The sequence below is a fragment of the Eulemur rufifrons genome, chromosome 7 (genome assembly GCF_041146395.1).
Source record: "Eulemur rufifrons isolate Redbay chromosome 7, OSU_ERuf_1, whole genome shotgun sequence".
NCBI lineage: Eukaryota > Metazoa > Chordata > Mammalia > Primates > Lemuridae > Eulemur > Eulemur rufifrons.
Window position 1 is genome coordinate 161,781,586 of NC_090989.1, and position 21,929 is coordinate 161,803,514.

General features: G+C 47.5%; 1 protein-coding gene across 2 annotated transcripts; it reads right to left on the reverse strand.

The window, feature by feature from the left end:
* Positions 1 to 1,489: 1,489 nt before the first annotated feature.
* Positions 1,490 to 21,648, reverse strand: DNASE1L3 (deoxyribonuclease 1L3). Of its 2 annotated transcripts, XM_069473736.1 has the most exons (9): positions 21,473 to 21,502; positions 21,080 to 21,317; positions 14,756 to 14,844; positions 13,815 to 13,904; positions 12,806 to 12,918; positions 9,746 to 9,858; positions 5,749 to 5,906; positions 3,160 to 3,256; positions 1,490 to 2,859 (listed from the first exon to the last, which is right to left on the reverse strand). In XM_069473736.1, exons 2-9 carry the CDS (start codon positions 21,218 to 21,220, stop codon positions 2,743 to 2,745), a joined length of 918 nt encoding a protein of 305 aa, XP_069329837.1. In that variant the 5' UTR covers positions 21,221 to 21,317; positions 21,473 to 21,502; the 3' UTR covers positions 1,490 to 2,742. The 2 variants fall into 2 exon arrangements, with proteins under 2 accessions (XP_069329837.1, XP_069329839.1); XM_069473738.1 differs by lacking the exon at positions 13,815 to 13,904 and having other exon boundaries at positions 21,080 to 21,648.
* Positions 21,649 to 21,929: the final 281 nt, after the last annotated feature.

A 21,929-nucleotide genomic window follows, 5' to 3' on the forward strand; every position in this document is an offset into this window, starting at 1 on the left:
AGCAAGACCCCATCTCTACTAAAAATAGAAAGAAACTAGCCAGACAACTAAAAATAGAAAAAATTAGCTGGGCGTGGTGGCACAGGCCTGTAGTCCCAGTTACTCAGGAGGCTGAGGCAGGAGGATCGCCTGAGCCCAGGAGTTTGAGGTTGCTGTGAGCTAGGCTGACGCCACGGCACTCTAGACCGGGCAACAGAGTGAGACTCTGTCTCAAAAAAAAAAAAAAAAAATTAAATGAGAGCAATATGTATCCAAAGACTTAAAGCACTCTACCCTTTCACAGAGCAAGTGCTGTTAATAAAAATATAGTTTCCATGTATTGAAGCCTTACTAGGTGTCAGGCACAGACTCGATGCTTTACCTCCATCATCCTATTTAAATTTTACCTATGAGGTTGATTCTCTTATTATATCCATTTTACACATAAAGAAACTGAAAATAAATAATCTGTTCAAGGTCCCACAGCTGGTAGGAGGTACAGAGGATGGCTCCACAGTGAGCCTGACCCTTGCCACCACTCTATACCTCTTCTCACTATGGACAGCTGGGAAAGTGATTTCAAAAGCTACACCTCAGGTCACCCGCCTTGGACTCACCTGGGGGACTTGTTGAGAATGCAGATTCCTGGGCACTGGCCCAGATCTCTTGGGACAGACTCTGGGAGGCTGGGGCTGGCAGTTGGCATGGTAACTGGTTCCCTGGGATTCTGGTGCACACCAAGCTTCAGACTCTTTGGAAAAAGCCAAGGCTGAAAGGGTGCACATGACCAGGGGCTCTCCCTTCCCCCAAAGGCCACTGGAATTTCTTGCCCAGGCCAGGCCAGGTGACCCAGAGGGACAGAGGGATGTTTGCAGCCCCGTTAGATTGCGGACTGTGAGGACGAGCCCTGCTCTGTGCTCTCTTGTCTGGCAGAGCTTGCCCAGAATGAGAGGTGGCAGATGCCATGGCTCCTCCAGTAACCTGCTCCAGGGTAGGGACAAAGGAACGTCTTGTCGGTAGGAAGCTGCAGGGTGTCAAGACCAAGTCAGAGCCACGGGCAGGCTCATTTAGTTCTGGTTCAACTTCTCCTTCCTCCCCCACCCAGCACAGAGTCCCTCCTGAGCCCAGCTTTGCTGGCTGGTGGAGCAGAAGGACGATCCTCTCTCTCCACAATAAGCTCATTTGTGAATTGCCTGCTTGACCATTTTGCACCTTGGAAACTGGAAAGTTTCCTGGCACGGTGAGTTCTGCCTCAGAAGAAGGGTGACAGATGTCTTAGCAGCCTCGCGATCTCCCCCGCTCCCCACAGCCAATTCCAACAAGACCTCTGAGGTTAATTGGCCATTTGGGGAAGACGGTTTCCCTGCTTAATCGGGCCCTTTTGATTTTATTCTCTCAGTCAGCTGTTACCTAATTGCAAGTATCAGACTTTATGGTCTCTCTCTCCTACATCAAAAGTCACATCATCCCCAACAGATTAAAGGAAATAAGCGAGGAGTGGAACCGTGCATATGGCATGCTATACTTTGTATTTTTTAAGGTTACATATGGTGCTCATTTATGCGCAGACTCTCTGGAAGAACACGAAAGCTGGGAAGAAAGGCTGCCTCTGAGACAGGAAATTAGGGGATGAGGTCAGGGCACGGATCCCTTTTCACTGCTTATTCTTCGGCACTGCTCTCGCCTTTAGCCGTGTGCTTGTACTGCCTGAACAAAGAAACAGCATCAGCGAAAGCAAAGCAAGACAAACAAAAATGGGCACCTCGGATACAGGCAAAATGGTGCCACCTTGCTGGACTCCTATGGGCCTCTTTGGTTGCAGAAAGATAACAAATCCTTGAGGCCCAGCCAGCGCGATGGGCCTTTGTCACACCAGGACCCCCAAAGACTCCCAGTAGTAACCCTGGTGACAAATACAACGTGGTGAATGCTGCAATGAGGGGATGGCACACGTGGGGGCCAGGAGCACTCGGGCCAGGCCCTGGGATGGGGCGGGGCACGGGGGTGGGGACAAAGCCCCAAGCGAGAGGGCGACCTGCGGGAGCTCATGGGCCTGGTGGAGACCAGCAGACAGCAAGGCTGGAGATTTATGCCGGATAAGAGAGGTCTTCACGGTGTCCACAGACCGAGCTCTCTCCGGATGGTGATGGGAGCCCCTGTAGGATTTATGGGCCTGGGGGTGGGCTGTGGTCAGAACAGTATTTCAGAGGATGGCGCTGCTGGTTACTGGACTGGCCGAGTGGGAGGGGGATGACTCAGAGGCGGGGAGACCAAGAGGATCTTCGTGTTTCATCCCTGTGAGGTGCAGTGGTGGCCTGGCGGCCTGACCTCAGACGGGAGGGGCAGATTAAACAGTTAATTATCCAAATCATGGGGTCGCAGTTGGGGCCTTGGCGTTTCTGGTCATTGCCCATGGAACAGGATCCCCTCGTGAGGTCTGACAGCTGACGTTCTTCCTGCAGCCTCTCGGGGCGGGGTGAGCAGGGCCAGGGACAGCAGGTGGGGCTCCAGCCCAGAGCGTGAAGACCATCCTTTTGGACCAGAAAGCTCCTGGTTTCCTTCTGGACAATTCAGGGGAGTTTTCAGCCCAAGAGGGATCTTAAAAATCTCTTCTTCCAATTTGGCTCGAGTCAGAATAAATGCAGGTTGAAAAATGAAAGCAATTGGACCAGTCTTGTTTCCGAAGTGCAGGGAGCCGTTCATACCTGTTAGAGCCATTTTATTTAGAGACAAGAAATGGTTAATAAAATGGCACCTTTGTTTCTAGGAGTGTTTGGCCTTTGTTTTCCTCCTTGGCACAAGAGACCTTCTGCTGTTGGTGAAGGCTCTTGTAGAGTGTACTTTAAATTCAACTGGAAAGTGGTCGCTGACATCCAGGGCCTGTAAGGAGGAAAGGAGGGTAGATTTGGGTATCGGGAGAGGCCTGGGAGATGCTTTCATGTCAGTGACGTGCAAATTCAGGAACAGGAAGGGAAGTCACCCAACAGAGCACACACTGGTGAGCATTGTCCCTGGATCAGCTCAATCAGAAATTTGGGCAAGTCCTCAAATCACAGAATCATAGGCATTGAGACTCAAGGTCCAATGGCCCAGCGTTGTGTCCTTCATGGTGACCTGGAGGGGTGACGCCAACCCATCTTCCCAGGATGACAGCACAGAAAGACAGGACGGCAGCCTTACCTCCTCTTCACTCAGGTCATAAGCTTTCTGGAAGTCAAAGATGCCGTTTGACTCTGGAACCACAGAGCTGACGATCTCTTGCCCTCTGAGCACGATCCTGGAGCAAGGGGAGGGAGGACAGTCGTGTTAATCCACCCTGGTGACTTCTGAGATCAAACCAAGGTGGGTTTGAGCAGCCAGCTCTTTTCATGTGGTGCTCAAAGTCCAGACCTGTTTTGGGCATGCGATGCTAGAGGACGGTGCCTACGATTGTGGGACAGGGCCAGTTCCTGCCACAGCCCTGAGGACACCAGGACAGCGTCTCCCAGTGTGGGCAGGCGTCCCTGGTGGCATAAGAGAAGATTAACACGGTACATGGAAACTCTGCTGTGCAACAATGACTTGAATACTGAGAAAGTTGCCCCTTTTCAATTATTTTTCATGTGTCCCAATTCGATTATGGAGAAGTTCTCAGGTAGGGGCTGACTTGTCTCTAATGCCTCCCTAGACTCGCATTTTGACAAAGAGAGAGCAAGCTGCAATCTCCAAGTATTCTGCAAGCAAGGGAATTAAGACAGAATTTAGCATAGTGCAGTTTTCACTGGGCTTTTTTTAAATTTTAAAAATGTATTAAAATTTCAAAAATTCCATTTATGGCAAATGATGCTGTTTTCTGACTTTAGTGTTATAAAGTTTCCTTTAAAATTAATTTATTTCAGTAAGAAAGTAGTGGATTAAAAGAAAAATACAGGGAAAAAAACCCTGGTATAAGTGCTTTGCAGTGATGACGAAAAATAAGAATGTGCTTTCCCCTATTCTGACCAGTGGTTTTGGTTTCCATGTTTGCTACCACCACCCCGGTTAACTTTTAACTCAGCCCAAATATTGACTCTTCACATTAGGGCAAAAGCTATTCTTTAAGACTCAGAGATCAAAGAACAATATAGTTAAGGCTCCTCTGTTTCTGACTTCCAGGGCTGTGCGTGGCTCAGTCAGCTGTTCACGCTATGTTTTCCGGCAGGTCCTGGCCATCTTGCGTGCCCACTAGTGCCCGGCATGTGGGAGGGGTTCGGTACACATCAGAACAAAGACGGGAACTGGGGCCCTAACATCTAACTCCATATTTTAAACATCATTTTTATGGCTTTTTAAAAACCACAGAAGTTATACATGTTGTTATGGAAAACAGAAAATTCAGAGCATCAAAATTAATCTTTAAAAAATCACGTGTAATCCCACCATCCGTTGGCATACACGTGTGCAAAATCAGGGTCCTTTTAGGAAACATCTTTTTTAACCTGTTCTGCCACCTGCCTGATCTATTGTGGACATCTTTCCTTCTGATTAACTGTTCTGCATCATTCTTTTGGATCACACCTCAGCCCTCATTTGCCAGGGGAGAAGAATGGAGCTCCAGAAGGGACTTGACCTGCCTAAGGTCACACACCGGCAGCGGGGCAGGGGCAAGTGAGTGAGTGGCCGTCTCCCGGCTGTGCTGGAAACGCTTCACATGGGGGGATGGGCTGGCGGGGCCCTCGGTCTCCTGTAACTTCCCACCTTAGGTTTCTGCTTTGCAGAGTGATGACTTCTGCAAAGGAAACACCAGCCCTAAAAACCCCAAGAGGAACAAAGGAGGTCACGGGATGGAAATGAAAGGCAGACCTCAAAACTTGAGAAATGAGAACAGCTAGCCTCTCTCGAAGATGGCCATCCCATGCTTCCTGGCTTCCTCGGTGGTAGACTGAGCTCTGGGAACTGCAGTCACTGGCCACTGTGGGACCAGGCTCCCTGGGGTTTCCTGCCTGTGGTCTCTGCCATAGAAGGTCACTAACGTTCACACGCCTCAGGCACCCCCACCTCCCTCCAGATTGAAGAAGCAAGAGTGAAAGCTGCTTGAAAATCCCCATGGAAACTTTAAAAGTACAAAGGAATGCTTTTATTCAAATGTATGCATTTGCATTTAGGAATACCTAGCAAAAGCTTGAAATGTGTAAATGCCCTTGAATGAACTGGTCTCATTTTTATGGTTGTTCCCTGAGGAAATCATCAATATTTGCACAAAATGCACTTACAGGATGTTCATTCCGGCAGCACTGATAACAGTAAACCCTTGGTAATAACCTAAATGCCCAGTGACGGGTATTGAGTGAATAAACTGCAGTAAATCTTTATGATGTAAAAGTTAACAGCCAATGAATGTATCGAGAACTTGCCATACGGTAGGATTGCGCTGGCAGCTTTACATACGTTATTTCATTTAATCTCACCATATCTCCATGAGTGAGGCACTACTCTCCATTCTGCAGGTGAGGAAATGAAGACACAGAGAGCTTAAGTCTCTTGCTCACAGACATCTCCAGTGGTAGAGTAAGAATTTGAACACAGGCCTGTCTGACACCAAAGCCAGTGGTTACCTCTGCTGAGCTACAGTGCTCAGGACCACTGCGTGGGGTCATGGAGTTCATGCGCTGCACTTGGTACCTGGTGGAGGGGCCTGACATTTAGTTGACTCAGATCTCCAAACCTCACGCTTCATCTGCCTCAAGGGGCTGCATTTGCTGGGCACACCAAGCACTGTGTGGGCTGGCAGCTTCCTGCAGGGGCCCCTACCTGTCATATGCACATTTGGTGCTCTTCTTCACTGTGGTGTCCTGTTGGTCCCCAATCAGCCAAACAAATCTGGGGTCGGTCCTCAAGCGGATGTTCTTCCAGGCCTTCTTGGGGACATAGCTGCAGCCAGCATTGAAGTCACCCATGAAAATGAAATTCTGAAACACATGATTTGGAGCCGTCACCTGGTGGGCACTATTGCAGAATGCTTTCACCCGGACTGCTAGCAGTGACTCCACCTCCCGTGTCCAGCAAACAATGGGGTCTGTTGTGGGCTGAGTTGGGGGTGGGGGGGCAATTCATATGTTAAAGTTCTAATCTCTAGTACATTAGAATGTGAATGTATTTGGAGATAGGTCTCTAAAGAGGTAATTAAGGTAAAATGAGGTCATATGGTGGTCTCTAATGTGATACGACTGGTGTCCTTATAAAAAAGGGGAGATTAAGACACAGGGGGACACAGAGGGAAGAGCATGTAAAGACACTGGGAGAAGATGGCCACCTACAAGCCAAGGAGAGAGGCCCCCAGAAGAAATCAACCCTGGGCCGGACGCGGTGGCTCACGCCTGTAATCCTAGCACTCTGGGAGGCCGAGGCGGGTGGATCGCTGAAGGTCAGGAGTTCAAGACCAGCCTGAGCAAGAGCCAGACCCCGTCTCTACTAAAAATAGAAAGAAATTATCTGGCCAACTAAAATATATATAGAAAAAAAAATTAGCCAGGCATGGTGGCGCATGCCTGTAGTCCCAGCTACTCGGTAGGCTGAGGCAGTAGGATCGCTTAAGCCCAGGAGTTTGAGGTTGCTGTGAGCTAGACTGACGCCACGGCACTCACTCTAGCCCGGGCAACAAAGCGAGACTCTGTCTCAAAAAAAAAAAGAAGAAACCAACCCTGCTGACACACCTTGGTCTTGGAATTCTAGGTCCAGAACTGTGAAGAAATGACTTTCTATTGTTTAAGCCACCCAATCTTTGTACGGTACTTTGTTATGGCAGCCCTAATAAGCTAATACAGGGTCTTTCTTAATTTTCTTTTTGCTTTTTCAAAGAAAAGGCCACGGTTTAAAACTGAGTCACAGTTTTGATGAGTATACAACAGCAAATGTGTACCAGGGAGGGTGTTAAATGGGAAGGAGGATGTTTGCTGTTCTTAGTCACCACATCCCTATAATTCAGCATGCAGAGTTAGGTGGGGATGAAAGAATCCAGCTAATATATTCCCCGATCTTTCGTCTCTGGCTCAAATTACTGTAGGGTATAAACATATGAATGAATCAACACCTTTTGTTTCCAAGCAGGAAAAATGAACTTGGGTGGTGTATGACAGGCTTGGCACCACGCTTTTTATCCTATTATTTTGAAGTTGGAAACTTATTCCTGTGGAATGTCAGTCTGAGGAAGTGGGAGGAAGCTTAAGGAGAGGGGGCCATAGAGTGAGCTGTCCGCCCTCACCCAAGGCCACAGTCAGAAACTTTCTATTTTGGAAGTATTTTTGCCTGCAGTGCTCTTGGAACAGAGTTTTACCATTCCATAATACAGAGGAAGTGTCAGATTTCCTTGTTTGCACTATTGTTTGGGGGCATTGCTGACTTAAGAGTTTTCTTCAAGAACATTTTACTTTGACCTTGGCCATCTCAGTTTCCCCTGAGATTGATGGGCACAGTTGAGGACAGAATGTCATCCTTAACATGAGTGATCACCAGCTGCTACTAATATAGGCATGACTTGCTGAACATTCATTCCCTATGTGCCAGGCCCAGCATTAAGTGGTTTTTTTTGTTTGTTTGCTTGTTTGTTTTTGAGACAGAGTCTTGCTCTTTCACCCCAGGTGGAGTGCAGTGGCATGATCATAGCACACTGCAACCTCAATCTCAGGAGTTCAAGACCAGCCTGAGCAAGTGCGAGACTGGCTAATTTTTCTATTTTTAGTAGAGATGGGTCTCGCTCTTGTTCAGGCTGTTCTTTTCTTTTTTTTTTTTTTTTTTTTTGAGAGAGAGTCTTGCTCTGTTGCCCAGGCTAGAGTGCCGTGGTGTCAGCCTAGCTCATAGCAACCTCAAACTCCTGGGCTCAAGCAATCCTCCTGCCTCAGCCTCCCGAGTAGCTGGGAATACAGGCATGTGCCACCATGCCCGGCTAATTTTCTTCTATATATTTTTAGCTGTCCAGATCTTTTATTTCTATTTTTAGTAGAGATGGGGGTCTCACTCTTGCTCAGGCTGGTCTTGACCTCCTGACCTCGAGCGATCCTCCTGCCTTGGCCTCCCAGAGTGCTAGGATTACAGGCGTGAGCCACCACGCCTGGCCCAGGCTGGTCTTGAACTCATGAACCGAAGCGATCCTCCCACCTCCAAGTGTGCTAGGATTACAGGCAGGAGGCACCGCACCCCCACCCAGCCTAAACGTTTTTTGTTTTTTAAAATTTAATTTATACCTCACAACAATAAACAGTAAGAGGTAGAACGGCCCATTAACTTCTGTAGAAACAGGATTGAGAAATTAAGTGACCTGTTCTAGGCCACACAGCTGGGAGGTTCAAGTGGTGAAGAATCACACCCTGACCTGCCTCACCGAAGGCTGGGTGTCTTGTTCACTGTTGGGCCACCCATGCCTCAGCCTGACACACTCACTAGATGCTCAATACATTCTAATTGAATGGATGAAGATTTCATAATTTTTTTCTTTTTCTTTCTTATAATTTTCAAAAGTATTTTTATTCTATTTTACTTATCTTACATTTTAAAAAGCTCCAATAGCTGGTTTAGTCTCACTCTGTTGCCCAGGCTAGAGTGCTGTGGTGTCAGCCCAGCTCACAGCAACCTCAAACTCCTGGGCTCAAGGGATCCTCCTGCCTCAGCCTCCTGAGTAGCTGGGACTACAGGCACGTTCCAAAAAATTCAGCTAATTTTTTCTATTTTTAGTTGCCTAGCTAATTTTTCTTTTTCTTTTCTTTTTTTCTTTTTTTAGTAGAGATGGGGTCTCACTCTTACTCAGGTTGGTCTCAACTCCTAATTTCAAGCTACCCTCCTGCCTTGGCCTTCCAGAGTGCTAGGATTACAGGCTAGCCAAGGATTTCATAATTTTTCGAATGAATGAATGAGTCTATTTACCAATAAGCACTGAAATATACCCCTCGTCTTCTCCAAGCCCTAGCTCTGATCGACTACGTTCACACTTTACTTGACTCATTTTACACTTTGAACAGCGGAACTGAGGAGGAGGAAGGGGGATCCCAGGAGTCAGGTACGAAAGGAGAAAAGAGGAATATGGAGGAAGAGCCCTCTGGAGCACTTCCGTATTTGCCAAGAGCTTTCACAGAGACTCTCACAGCATTCCTGTCTTCCAAAAGCAGCATGATTGAGGCCTACAGGGACAGCAGATGTACGCCCCTGTCTGTGAGAACGGCACCCCAAGTTTCTCTGGGAAACCACCTCTCCCTCCTCTGCCTTCCTCCACGAGGTTGGGGTGGAGCTGACACTGATTTAACCAATCAAAGTATCTTAGCCCCCGGTCACAGTGATTGGCTAAGGGATGGACATGTGACCCAATCAGAGCCAACGAGACTCAATGCCAGGGTATTTGTTGCATTATGGGAACGAAAATTTGTCAGCTGGTCTGGGGGCTGCTGGTCTCTCCAACCCGAGGGTGGAACCGGCCTGAGAATGGAGCCCACACAGAGGAAAGGAGGGCAGGGAAGAGAAAAACCGAGCCCTGATTACCTTTTCTGAGCCCTGGATCCGGCCATGCCTGAACTACCCACGGACATTTTAGTTGCACAAACCGACACATTGTTCCTCCTTTTCACGAGCCACGTTAAGATCCTGTTGGTTGCAACCGAAAGATTCCTGACCTCTCTCTGCCTCATCCTTCTCAATTGTAAAATGGGAATGATAAAAGCTCCTAACCCCCTTGCCCACCCCGGAGAGGTGCTCATCCCACTCAAGGACCAGTCAGAGTCTGCCCCGGATTAGACGGGAACTCGACAAACACAGAGGGCATCACCTCTGCCTTCCAGCGGTGTTTCACATCCAGGTAGACATCGGCCAGCTCGTCGATCTCTTTAACGGAGGTCTCTGGGGTGGTGTGCAGGGGAACAATCACGAAGTCCTTGACAGCTGTGGAACAGGAAAGAGGCGGAGGTCACACACTTCCCCTGTCAAGGTCCCACGAACACTGCTTAGGGAAACAGGCTCTCCCCTCCAGAAGGCACAGGCTGGGTCGCCAGTTCTCAGAGGGTCCAGCCAGTGGCTGAGATTTTAATGATCGTAGGGTGATTAGGCTGCTTATTTTTAGTATATGAAAGACTTTTTTCTCCCGCTTGCCTTTCACAGCTAAGAGAAAGCTGGTAGACAACGTTCCTTGTTGGCATGGTGGGTGCTATTATTTTCTCGTTTTTTTTTTTTTTAAACGTATTTTCTTTTTTTTCCGCATGTATTTTTTTCTTCCTTATTTATTAAAATGAGAAATACAAATTGTATATATAATATCTATGGTTGTATTTTCTATTTTTAAAAAATAATAAGCCTGTTTTGGCTTTTGTACTAAGGAAAAAAAAATTTTTCTTCTAATTAGAAAACAAGGGAGGTTTATCAGTTTATTCCTTTTGTCATCAGGAATAAAAGCTCTGAAAAGTTATTTAAAAATTTAAATGGTCTTTTGTGAAGTGTCTGAAAACCTTCCCCCACCACTGGGGGACTGAGACAGCCTGAGTGTGGCATGTGGGCCAGCCGCGGCAGCCGTGCCTCACCCACCTGCTAGCAGCAGTTCTGAGCACCTGGGCTAGCCCCCTCGTTCTCTGCCTGGATCCCCACTCCTATCTCCTGAGGCAGGGGCTGTGGAGGGGGGTGTCACTGCTCAAGTCCCACAGAGGGGAGCCAGGACTCAGCCCGGCAGCCTGTCTCCAGGGCCCACACTCTGCCACCAGCCTCATCTCCAGCTCTCCTGCTCAGCCTTCCACTTCACTCCCCACCCTCTTTTGGGGCCCCCTGAACACTCCATCCTCTTTCCCACCTCTGAGCTTTGGTGTTCACTGTGCCCTCCACCTGGAATGCCCTTTCTCCAGTCCTCTGTGTGGCTGCCTTCTTCATGTCACAGCCCAATGTCACTCCCAAAGCCCCCGTGGTCACCCTGCCTAAGGTGGGCACCCCACCCCACTATTCAATGCCCCCTGCTTATTACTTCCTTTATGCTCTGAAATCACTTTCTTCACTCCTTTGGCTCACTAGAAACTCAGATCCGTGAGGGCAGGCTATTTGTCCTATCCACCCTCTTGCTTCCAGGGCCTGGCACATTGGAGGCGCTCACATATGTTTGTTGACTAAATACAGGGATGAATGAATGATTGGATAAGTGAATGAATGAAAGAAAAGAGAGATGAATACCTAACTCCTTCATTTTCAATCCTAGATTGAGGGGCCAGCCGTAGGTTTCCTCGTACAAGAGAGAAAACTCTAAACAGGCAGTGCTATCCCAGGGGAGAGAAGGAGGGGCAGGGCAGGGTGGAAGGGTGGAGGCTCAGGATAAACAGGTTTATTTAGCAGTTCACAAAGACTCAGGAATCTCTTTAGGAGGAAATAATTATTCAGGGGGTGGGAGTGGGGAGCTCTCCAAACACTGGCCTGGTCAGCCGCATGGAATTGTGCACATGACAAAGACGATTGTACACATGCTCTCTGAAGGGCATTTCCTACCCTCGGTAGCCCCCTCCTCCTTCTCTTTTTCTACTGGGAATTTCCCTACCACTCTCCCATGTTTGTTTTCCTAAAATAGTCTGCCCTGGAGCTAATTAACTCTGAGCAGAAATAGTTAACTTCATAGTTCAGGATGTTTACATTGGTGTAGTATAAATATAGGTGTACATACTTATAACTCTACATGCATGTATTTGGTCATGATCTGTCTCCCCTACTACAATATAACTTCACAAGGACAGGGACCTTGTCTGTTTTTTCTGGTGCCCTCAACAGAGCCTGGCACATAGTAGGTACTGAAAAAATATTTGATTCTGTGTGGCTGCAATCTGCAAACCAAATTCTTGACTTTTCACTGAGTGATGTATAGTGTAAGAGCACGAGCTCCTGAAGTGGTAGCTTACAACCCTGGCTCATCCACTTCAATAGCTGAGCGGCTCAGACAAGTGACTTCACCTTTTTGAACCTCAGTTTCCTCAAATATAAAGTGGAGATAATCCCGGTTCTTAGGAGGCCGGCCCTTAATCAGGGACCAACACAAGCACCATTGTGACAGTTCAGAGAGAAATCCAGCTGGGTTTCCTCTCTCCCTGCAGCCTGTGGAAGAGAATGCTGTGTGGCTCCCAGAGGAAGAGTGAGCCTCTAGGCTGGGGGTTCACCTTTGGTGGCCATCACTTAGGATTTTTATTTACTTATTTATTTTTTTGAGACAGAGTCTCACTCTGTTGCCTGGGCTACACTGAGTGCCGTGGCGTCAGCCTAGCTCACGGCAACCTCAGACTCCTGGGCTTAAGTGGTTCTCCTGCCTCAGTCTCCTGAGTAAGTGGGACTACAGGCATGCGCCACCATGCCCGGCTAATTTTTTCTTTCTATTTTTAGTTGACTGGCTAACTTTTTTTTCTATTTTTAGTAGAGATGGGGGTCTCACTCTTGCTCAGGCTGGTCTCGAACTCCTGTCCTCAAGCGATCCTCTGGCCTCTGCCTCCCAGAGTGCTAGGATTATAGACGTGAGCCACTGCGCCCAGGCACACTTAGGATTTTTGAAAATGAAGAGTTGTACTTGACAGGGACCAAGGAATTGTGGTAAATAACGTTCGTGAGCCTAAATGTTCCAAAGAGAGTGGAGCTACCATTAATTCCAGAAGGCGTGTTCCAGACTGGGGAGGTCTTGAGCCATGGCATTCTGACAAGCAAGACTGGTGTCATCAAACTAAACCACATCCTTTACATACATCAGAAGAAGCAATGCATCATCATCTCCAGCCTAATGCCTCCCTAAAGATGCTCCATAAACCTGAGCTCATGCTCAGGGCTGCTGCCCTTTCATGGGCCACTGGGGAGGTCATGGACAAGAGGGGCCCGTGCATCTCACCAATGTGAGGTGAGTGGAACCAGACCACAAAGGGTTCCCTGGAAAACACATCTCCGTCTCCATGCTGACTGTCATGGTAGAGGTAGCTTTTCTTCACAGACACCAGCTTTTCCCTAGAAGAGAGAAAAGGAAGTCCTCTCACTGAGTCAGGTGATTTCTTCCAAGAAGCAGAGATGACTCTGTCAGCCTCCAGAGAAGACTTGAACATGCGGAAGTATCTTTTGCCTGAGAACAAGGCTGAGTTAATTCTTCTCAACAGCCTGGGCCCTTCGGGAGCTCAAGATCTAAGCCATACTATACTAGTCATCTGGGCACCCACAAGTTAATGTTCAGACTTAAAACAAATTACTAGCAGGCACAAGACAAGAATCTAGGCTGGGCGCGGTGGCTCACGCCTGTAATCCTAGCACTCTGGGAGGCCGAGACGGGAGGATCGCTCAAGGTCAGGAGTTGGAGACCAGCCTGAGCAAGAGCGAGACCCCCGTCTCTACTAGAAATAGAAATAATTTAGCTGGACAACTAAAAATATATAGAAAAAATTAGCCAGGCATGGTGGCACATGCCTGCAGTCCCAGCTACTCAGGAGGCTGAGGCAGGAGGATCGCTTGAGCCCAGGAGTTTGAGGTTGCTGTGAGCTAGGCTGATGCCATGGAACTCTAGCTCGGGCAACAGAGCGAGACTCTGTCTCAAAAAAAAAAAGAATCTAAAGTTCAGGAGTCAGTTGTGCCGGCTTCCAGCTGTGGGCCAGGACATGACTATGAGGAATAAAGAACTCCTGACCCAGACAACCACTGAGCCAACCAACAATTTAGGTGTTAGGAGGATTCTTATGTTTTTTAGCTTGAAGGGTTAATACTTTGCGTCAGCCCCAGTTTTGATAGCAATTGTTTTCATCAACGTTGAGAACCAATTAGAGATCAAAATCTGGTTTTGAAGAAAAGATAGGCATTTTGATTCAATTCACAATTTATTAGTGGACCATGCTCCAAGGAGCATAGATTATACTTACTTGTAGAGAAAGGCATACTGTTCTTTATATGTTTTTCTTCCAAGCCGAGAGCTAATAACATAGTTGTATGTTGTGCCTCTCCTTGAATTTCTAGAAAATATAAAGATTTCACATTGCATCTTAAAGAATAAACATTCCCCTACTATATATGCTTCCCTCCCTCCAATCTGCCTCTGTATACCCAGTGGCATCACGTGGAAGGACTATTGTTCATCATAACCTTTGAGTCCAATAAGAAGCACCACCACTGACTGGAGTATGGCATCTGCCAGGATCTTTTCAGCCATTATTTCTTGCCTCAGGAGGTGAGTATTTCTTTTTATAGTTGTTATTCCCTTTCCTAGTTTGCAAATGCAAAGCTGGAATCTGAACCCAGATCCAACTCATCCCAAACCCACATGCTTTGGCCTGTACTTGTGGGAGGCCATTGAGACCATAGAAGACCATTCGGGCCAGAATCAGCCCCAGATCCTGCGCTGGCCCGTGGCTGGGGCTGCAGCTCATCCTTTCTGGTAGAGTAAACCTCATCATGTCACCCGTCTGTGTCCATGTACTACTCCTGAATGTTTATCATATGCAGGAACATTCTCTCCTCTGAAAACCGCCAGGCATTTTCTCACAAGTCCTGGGACTATGATATTTTTTCCCCAATATATTCTTTTTAACAGTACTTCTAAGCTCAGCTTCTTATCTGCTTAGTTCGTTTCTCTCTCTGCCCTGTCTCTTCACCTACCTCGACTATTCTGCTGCATCGTATTAAAACCAGCCAGTTGAAAGTTCTCAGGACCGTGGCCAAGGGAGTTGGAAGCCTGGGCAGTGCTGGCCATGTGACCTGGTGGTCAAGTGCGGGCTCTCACACTACTTTCAGTTCCCTATGGCCTTTCAGATGGCCTTGCACGCGACCTTGAGGCCCCAGAGGGCCCACCCTCGCCCCCCTTTACCCGTTCAGCTTCTCCATCAGCATGGGGCAGATCATGTTGTTGCTGTCCTTGATTTCCATCAGCAGCATGATGTCACAGCGTTTGATAATCTGCCGAGAGAGAATTCCGGGGGGTTTGAGGCTATTTACCATAAATAATAAAACCTTTTATTGGGCACTTACTGTGTTATGAGTATTGCATTGTGTGCTTGTTAAAATAATTTAATTTCTTCACTGTACTAAATGAAGGAATCCCTGAGGTAGGTGCCTTTATTATGCCCATTTTAAAGACAAGGAGCATGAGGCTCAGGGAAAGCTGAGTAAATTATCTGGTCACCCAGCTGGAAAGAGGCAGAATCTGAACCTTAGCATCCAAGTCCAGAGCCCAGGATCCTGACCTCCTCACATCCTACCTTTTGGCTTTGCTTGAATAATTATAATAATAAATACTTATTAAGCCCTTAGTAAGCAAAGGTACCAGACTGGATATTGTAGAAATAATGAGGTATAATTATAATGATAATAATTATAAGAGCTAACATTTATTGAGAAACTACTCTGAGCCTCACAACAACCTTATGAGATGACCATGATTATCAGCCCATTAAATATAGGCAGAAACCAAGCTCAGAGTGGTTGAATGACTAGCTAAAGTCACACAGCCAGTACAGGTGGTGGAGCCAGGATTTGAACTCAGGACTGTGTGACTACAAATCCCACCATGCTAAACTGTTAAAATACAGTCCCGATTCTCGAAGGCTCATAGTTCAGTGAGAGAGACAAATGGAAACGACTAGCTACGATGTGAGGCAAATAAATTTTGTGCTAAATAAAAGTCACAAGCTGTGGAAATGTGGAGGAATAATAATTAGCTCTGCCCAGAAGATTAGGGAAGGCTCCAAGGAGGAGGTGATGTTTGAATGGGCCCTGCAAGGTGAGAAGGAGCTCAGTGGGAAAAGAATACAGGAGAGGCTCCTTCAGGCTGAGCAACAGCCTAGAGACCAGGATGCAGACCAATCCTTGGTGACCATGGGGGCTCTTCTGCATATGGGATCCTGGGGGGCTCAATGCCACACGATTTGTTGGTCAAGGATAGGGCATCCCCAAGGTTCATTTTGTCCTCTCACAGAGCCACCAAAGCCATGGAGCAGGAGGATTATGCCAGTGGCCCCCTATTTCCACAGCACATGTTCTGATGTTCTGGTTCCACCTTCAGGAGGATGGAGCAGGGAGAGATGCTGGTACCCACGTGTCCAGGTGCTTCCAGGACTGGGTGCTCAGGCTTTGAGAAGCTGCCCCAGGCGGGAGACTCATGTGCGTAGTGACTGAGGAGGAGAACTATGTCCCAAGTCTGGATCCTTCCACAGCCAGGCTGGAAATCTGTGGCATCAGCCACATGGGGCTCAGCAGGGAGCTGGGTGCCTCTGGCCAAGCCAGCCCTCTTAGTCACTGGTGACTACTAGACTTTTCTGGAAGGCATTTAAAAACATATACCCTTTGGTACAGTTTTCCCACTTTGTGGAATGTCTTCCATCATAAGGAAATATCCACTACTTCTCTGCACCTCAGTTTCCTCATCTGTTAATTGGGATGATAATAGTCAATCCTTCACAGGGTTGCTGTGGGTACTTAGAACAGTGCCAGCCATACAGGAGGCATGTAATAAATTACTATTACTTGTACAGGTCGAAGAAGAAGATTCAGTGCAACAAAAAAATTGGAAACAACCGAGGTATCCCCAAATAGAAAAGTATTCAATGAAGTATGTTGCAAATACAGGATAAGGCATCACATAGCATTAAAAGTCAATTTTTAAAATAATATTAACATCACGGGAAATATTTCTAATGCAAAAGCAGAATACAAAGCTGATGACATAAAATGGTGTCCATGCTCCAAAATGAATGTAGACTTAGTATTTATATTTGCACAGAAAAAAATCCATAAGAAAATTACCTAAATGTCAACAACTCTTATCTTTTAGTGATGGGACAAAAGAGGAGTTTTTTTTCTTCTTGTTTCTATATTTTCAAAATAATCCATAATGACTATTTTTCACTTAATAGAATTATTTTATAAATTATAAAGAAATTTATAATTTAAAAAATTTACATCTTTATAGTTTTTAAAAATTGTAGTGTTATTTTAGAAAGAAAACTGCCTGGTAAGGAAGGAATCATGGGGGAAGAGATGATAGCCAAAATTTAGCAAAACATGACAGGTACATTTGTAAGTTATTTAATATAAGTTAGATGAGTTGTCTTATATAAAGTACCTAATACAGTACCTGGCACATAGTGAGGGCTTCATGAGAGTTAGCTGTTACCATTGACTCATTAATGTTTATGCTAACCCTTCGATGCCAGACCCCTTAATATCCCCGCTGTGTAGTTGGTTACTCTGAGGCTCAACGAGGTTTAGTAATTTGGACACCAGGTGAATATGGATAATTATCTACACTACAGAGCCCCTTCTTGACCTCTACACTCAACAACCACAGAAATCAGCACGTCCTTGTGACTGCTCCTCCTCAAAGACCAAGGTCACTCTTGTGAGTGTGACCCATCAGTGCAGGGCAAATACGGACCGTGGATTCAGGCTCCCTTTCCTGAGTAGAGTTCAGCCTCCAGATTTCCTGTTGACAATCCCTTTTCTTGCTTAACAAGCACTTCTGAGCCCCACATCTCCAGCAGTGACTGATTTCCACCTCCCTTGGGCAGTCTCCGTGGCACCTCTGGGAATATATCCTACAGATGAGAATCTACACTGCAACGAGCAATGGCTCAAGATCCCATTATCAAAATTCTCTTGGAAATAGAACCCGTAAATTTGGCTGGTTGGCCTTCATCCATCGCCAATCCATCCATCCATCCATCCCCCCACCCATCTATCCATCCATTGATTCATCCACCCAACAAAAATTTATCATGAGCCTGCCTGCTGTGTGCCAGACAACATGCCAGGCCCTGCTTTAGCTCCAACTCCTGGCACAGCATCTGGCGTGAATGAAAGAAAGTGGGGAGGGGCGGGGAAGGGAGGGAAAGAGGGCCATACTGGAACCAGTTGAGCCAAATTCATGAAGCACAAACATCTTTCTGTGTTTAAATCTTCCTTACAGCATTGTAAGAAAAATGGGAATAAATTTCCTATTTAACCCTTTAAAAAATAATTTTGTTATAATTTCCTAATTACAAAAATAATGTTGCTTATTGCAGAAAATTTGGAAAATAGAGAAAAGACAGAGAAGACTATAAAAATCATTGATGACCTACAACCCCACACCCAGACACTTTTCCATTTGATTTTTATGCTTATTTACAAAATTGGCATCATAATGATTAGTCCATTGGCTTGACGTGTGGACTTTGAGTCAGATGGCCTTGGGTTCATGACTTGACTTTGATTAAGTCACTTAAGCTCCAGAAACCCCAGATTCCTTATTTGTGAACTGGGACAATAATAATACCCGCCTCATGGGGTTGATGTGGGGATCCAATGGGCATGATGGATATAAAATGCTCAGCCCAGTCCCTGGCACAGAACAGGTGCTCAGCAAGCAGTGGCAGTATTTATCATACCGTTGTGATGTCATACTGTTTGGTATTATACAGTTTTTTAGCCAAAAATTATGTTGTTTTTTCTCCCCCCGCTACAATTAAAGATTCCATTTTCAGATCCATTCTTGACACGTGTTTTCCTTGCTCATATTTCAGACCATGAAAAATATATTTTCCTGGCTCCACTGTCTCAGGAGGAGGCTCCAGTGAGGACTCTAGGGAAAACTCTCCCAGAGCTGAGACTTGAAACCCAGAGATTTCCCGACTAAAGCCAAATTCCTGACTCTGTTCACAAGAGGGGAGAGGGAATAGCCATGACTGTGTGTGGCTAGAGTTGAGGGAATCTCAGCAAGGGGTTTCATGAGCGGGCCTGGGGAGAGGGGAAGGTGTGGTCTGCAGAGGTCTTGAAATATCTGGGGCAGAAGGTGGCTCATGAACAGGGAGCAGCACAGCATGGGGGTGAGGAGTCTGGGTTCTAGCCCTCACTCTCCCCCACAACCTTGGGCAGCTCCCTTCACCTCTCTGAGCTCCAGTTGCCTCATCTGCAAAATGGGCACAATGATCAGAGTGGATGTGAGGCTGAACTTGGATGTGGCATGGTAGGGGCCCGGCATAGAGTACACATTCCTGAAATTATAACTGTCAGGTGCTGTGAGCTCTGTGAAGAGGGAGACAAGGCCCCCCACATCCACCATCGCATCCCCAGTGCCTTGGGGTGTCTGGCACTCGGCCTACCTTCAATGAGTGTTTGTTGGATGAACAATCTCTGCTCTTTAAGGACACAAACTGAAGAACACACAGACAGAAGGAGACTCAGCGAGGCAGGGGTTGGCACCTGCACAGCTGCCCGTGGGATGGGCGGGCCAGCCCAAGATGGAGAAGGCAGGCCTCCCTCACTCTCCAGCCTGCCCCGTGAAGGTCTCAACACTGGCATGATGGCGCCCAGGGAGTCTCTGAGGCAATAAATCCATATGGAAGAGTGGAAAAGGCATCTCGGCTACTGTGGTTGGGTTCAGAGCTGCCTCCTCTCCCTTACTAGCTGTGGAAACCGGGTCAATCGACTTCACTCTGAGCCTCAGTTTTCTCAGTTGTGAAGTAGCGGCAATGCCACCTAAGTCACAGTGTTAAATAAGAACATAAAATTCCTGGAAATAACTCTATTCTGAATGCCTGGCATTCTGGGGTGACTGAGAGTGCCCTGTTGGGTGGCTCTCGCAGTGTTATGGGTTGGCCTCTCAGCAGGATGGTTTGGGGTCCACGGGGAGGGAAAGGCAGCCTTGAGCAGGACTTTAGACACACCTGGCAGGACACGGCAGCTCAGGGGAGATGTTGAGTGTAGGCCCCCAAAATGGAATTCCCAGGGGAAAAAAAAGACAGCCATTTAAGACTGTGGTGACATTTCCTGGGTTGAATCAGTGAGGAAGGTGACAGGAACTCAGTAGGTACCCAGGCTCCGTCGGCCATGTGTGAAGAAATGGGGAAAATAGATTCCTCGCATGTCAGTTTCCCATGGAGGCACTGTGTCATGGTTCCCACGGGCTTGGCATGGCTGTCCTGGTTAAACAACATCTAGAAGGCCTTGGGCACCATCCAAAGGGCAGGGCTGTCCAGGTATGAGAAGAGTATCTAACTAACGATAACAGCGGCGGCTCTCCCTGTGAATACCTGCGTTGTTGCAGGCCTGCTGGGCGCCTCAGGCACCTTGACTTCTCTCAGCCAGCCAGCGCTACAGGCAGGGTAAGCCCCATTTTACTGAAAGGGACTGGAGGCTCAGGGAGTTGAAGGGACTCCGGAACTCATGCGGCTAGCAGGTGAGATCTGAACCCAGGGCTCCTGGCATTCCCACCACGCTATGGCGTGCCTCCGGGGTTTACTAAGTTAATGACGCCCTTTCCAGAGTCCCGGGAAAATTTTTACTAATAGTTTCCGGTATCAAAAAGAAATTAACCCGTAGGATAAAAAGAGTCAACTGACTCCAGAGAAAATGAGCAGCGTCCCCAGACATGGGTCCTAGGACCCAAGGAAAGCATGAGCTAAGTGGAGAGAAAGAGCAGAACTGAGAGGCGAGTGAAGGCTGAGGGGGGAGCAGGGGAGAGGGAGGGAGGAAGGAAGGAAAGGAAGAAGGAGAGAAAGAGAGAGAGGGAGAGTGAGGACGGGATGTCGAAGGAAGGGGGTAAGGGAGGGAGGAGACAGAGAGCGAGAGCGCGCATGCATGGGAGCCAGAAAGCAGTCCTTCATTGACGGTTAAAAAGACCAGGCTGAGGCTGGGTGCAGTGGCTCCCGCCTATAATCCTAGCACTATGGGAGGATCGCTTGAGGCCAGGAGTTCAAGACCAGCCTAGACCCCAAAAAAAATTAAAAAAAAAAAAAAAAAAAAAGGCTGGGCTGGGCTGGCTTTGCAGCTCCCCACCCAGCAGCTGTACAGTGTTACTTCATCTTTCTTTGTATATCATCTCTGCATGGGGAGTAATAATCCTTCCTCATTAGGATTATGAAATGAAATCATCTGTTTATAGTGCCTGACACAGGCATTCAATGAAAGCTAATAAATATCATCCCACTAGCCAACCCTCACCTGTTAAGGGCAAATGTTAAGAGCTTTCCATTCATGGACTCATGTAGTCCTCCCAGCAATCCTGTAGGGAGGCACTGTTATCACCCCTTTTTTAAGACGGCCCAAGCCAGCTGCCACCTTCAACCTCAGGGCTACCTTCAGTTAAATTCCTCCTGAGTCTCCTAACGCTGAAGACAGGAGAGAGGGCGTGAGGGGTGTCCAGGATCCTACTGACCTTCACGATGACACCCATGGCCTTCTGGTCTTCCCGCTTGCTTTCCCCAAAGGACCTCACGTTGAAGGAGCAGATCCGCAGGGCCAGGGCGCCCTGGACGGAGAGGAGGAGAAGCAGCAGCAGGGCCAGCCTCTGCGACATCCTGCCGCTGCTCTGGCTTCAGGGCTCCGCGAGAAGACAGCTGTGCTTGGTGTGCAGGATCCTGGCCACCTCCGTGGGTAACACTGACTTATAAAGCCTGCATCAGATAACAGGAATTACTGGATTCCTCGTTGCTACTTTCAATTCTCTGAGGAACTGAAGATCATGGGTTTAATCCCCAAGGAAATGAAGATACTGGGCAGCCTTTTAGGAGCCCCTGTTTTTGTCACTTTGGTGAGGAAATTGGCACACCTAATTTAGGCACCATCCTCCGCAAAGCCACTCATATCCCAACCGGGAGCCAGCTCTGACGTCTGGTCGTCTCTCCTGTGGTTGCATGCCATGTGCCTTTTCCTGACAGTTGATGAACTCGGAAGTGGTCCACCCCAGAGGGCACCTGGGGTGATGGAGCCTTCTGCTGGGGGACAATGAGGCAAGAGGCATGGGAAATTCTGCCGGGTTTTCTCTAAATCACTGGGATTTGGCGGCCTGCTGTTCCGGGACACACCCAGGTACTGACTCCAACCATTCTGATGGGTGTAAATTAAGGTCGAGTCTAGTTTGAATTACTTAATTTTTTAGGCAATTTTAATTTGCACAATTTAACACACCAAATACTGGCAGTGTGTTGCTAGGGAGAGCAATTGGGAATTTGCTAGAATGGGTCAGGAAAATGCCCCTGGATTTTAAGAGCACATAGCCAGTTAAG

What these genes read in the sequence shown, in the direction of transcription:
- DNASE1L3 (XM_069473736.1), bottom strand. Translation starts at nt 21,220, where the DNA reads ATGTCGCAGAGGCTGGCCCTGCTGCTGCTTCTCCTCCTCTCCGTCCAG. An exon ending in CTGATGGAGAAGCTGAACGG is followed by an intron (nt 13,905 to 14,755) that starts GTAAAGGGGGGC and finishes TATATTTTCTAG; the next exon opens with AAATTCAAGGAGAGGCACAA. An exon ending in ACCAAATGTGCATATGACAG is followed by an intron (nt 3,257 to 5,748) that starts GTAGGGGCCCCT and finishes CCCTTGCTCCAG; the next exon opens with GATCGTGCTCAGAGGGCAAG.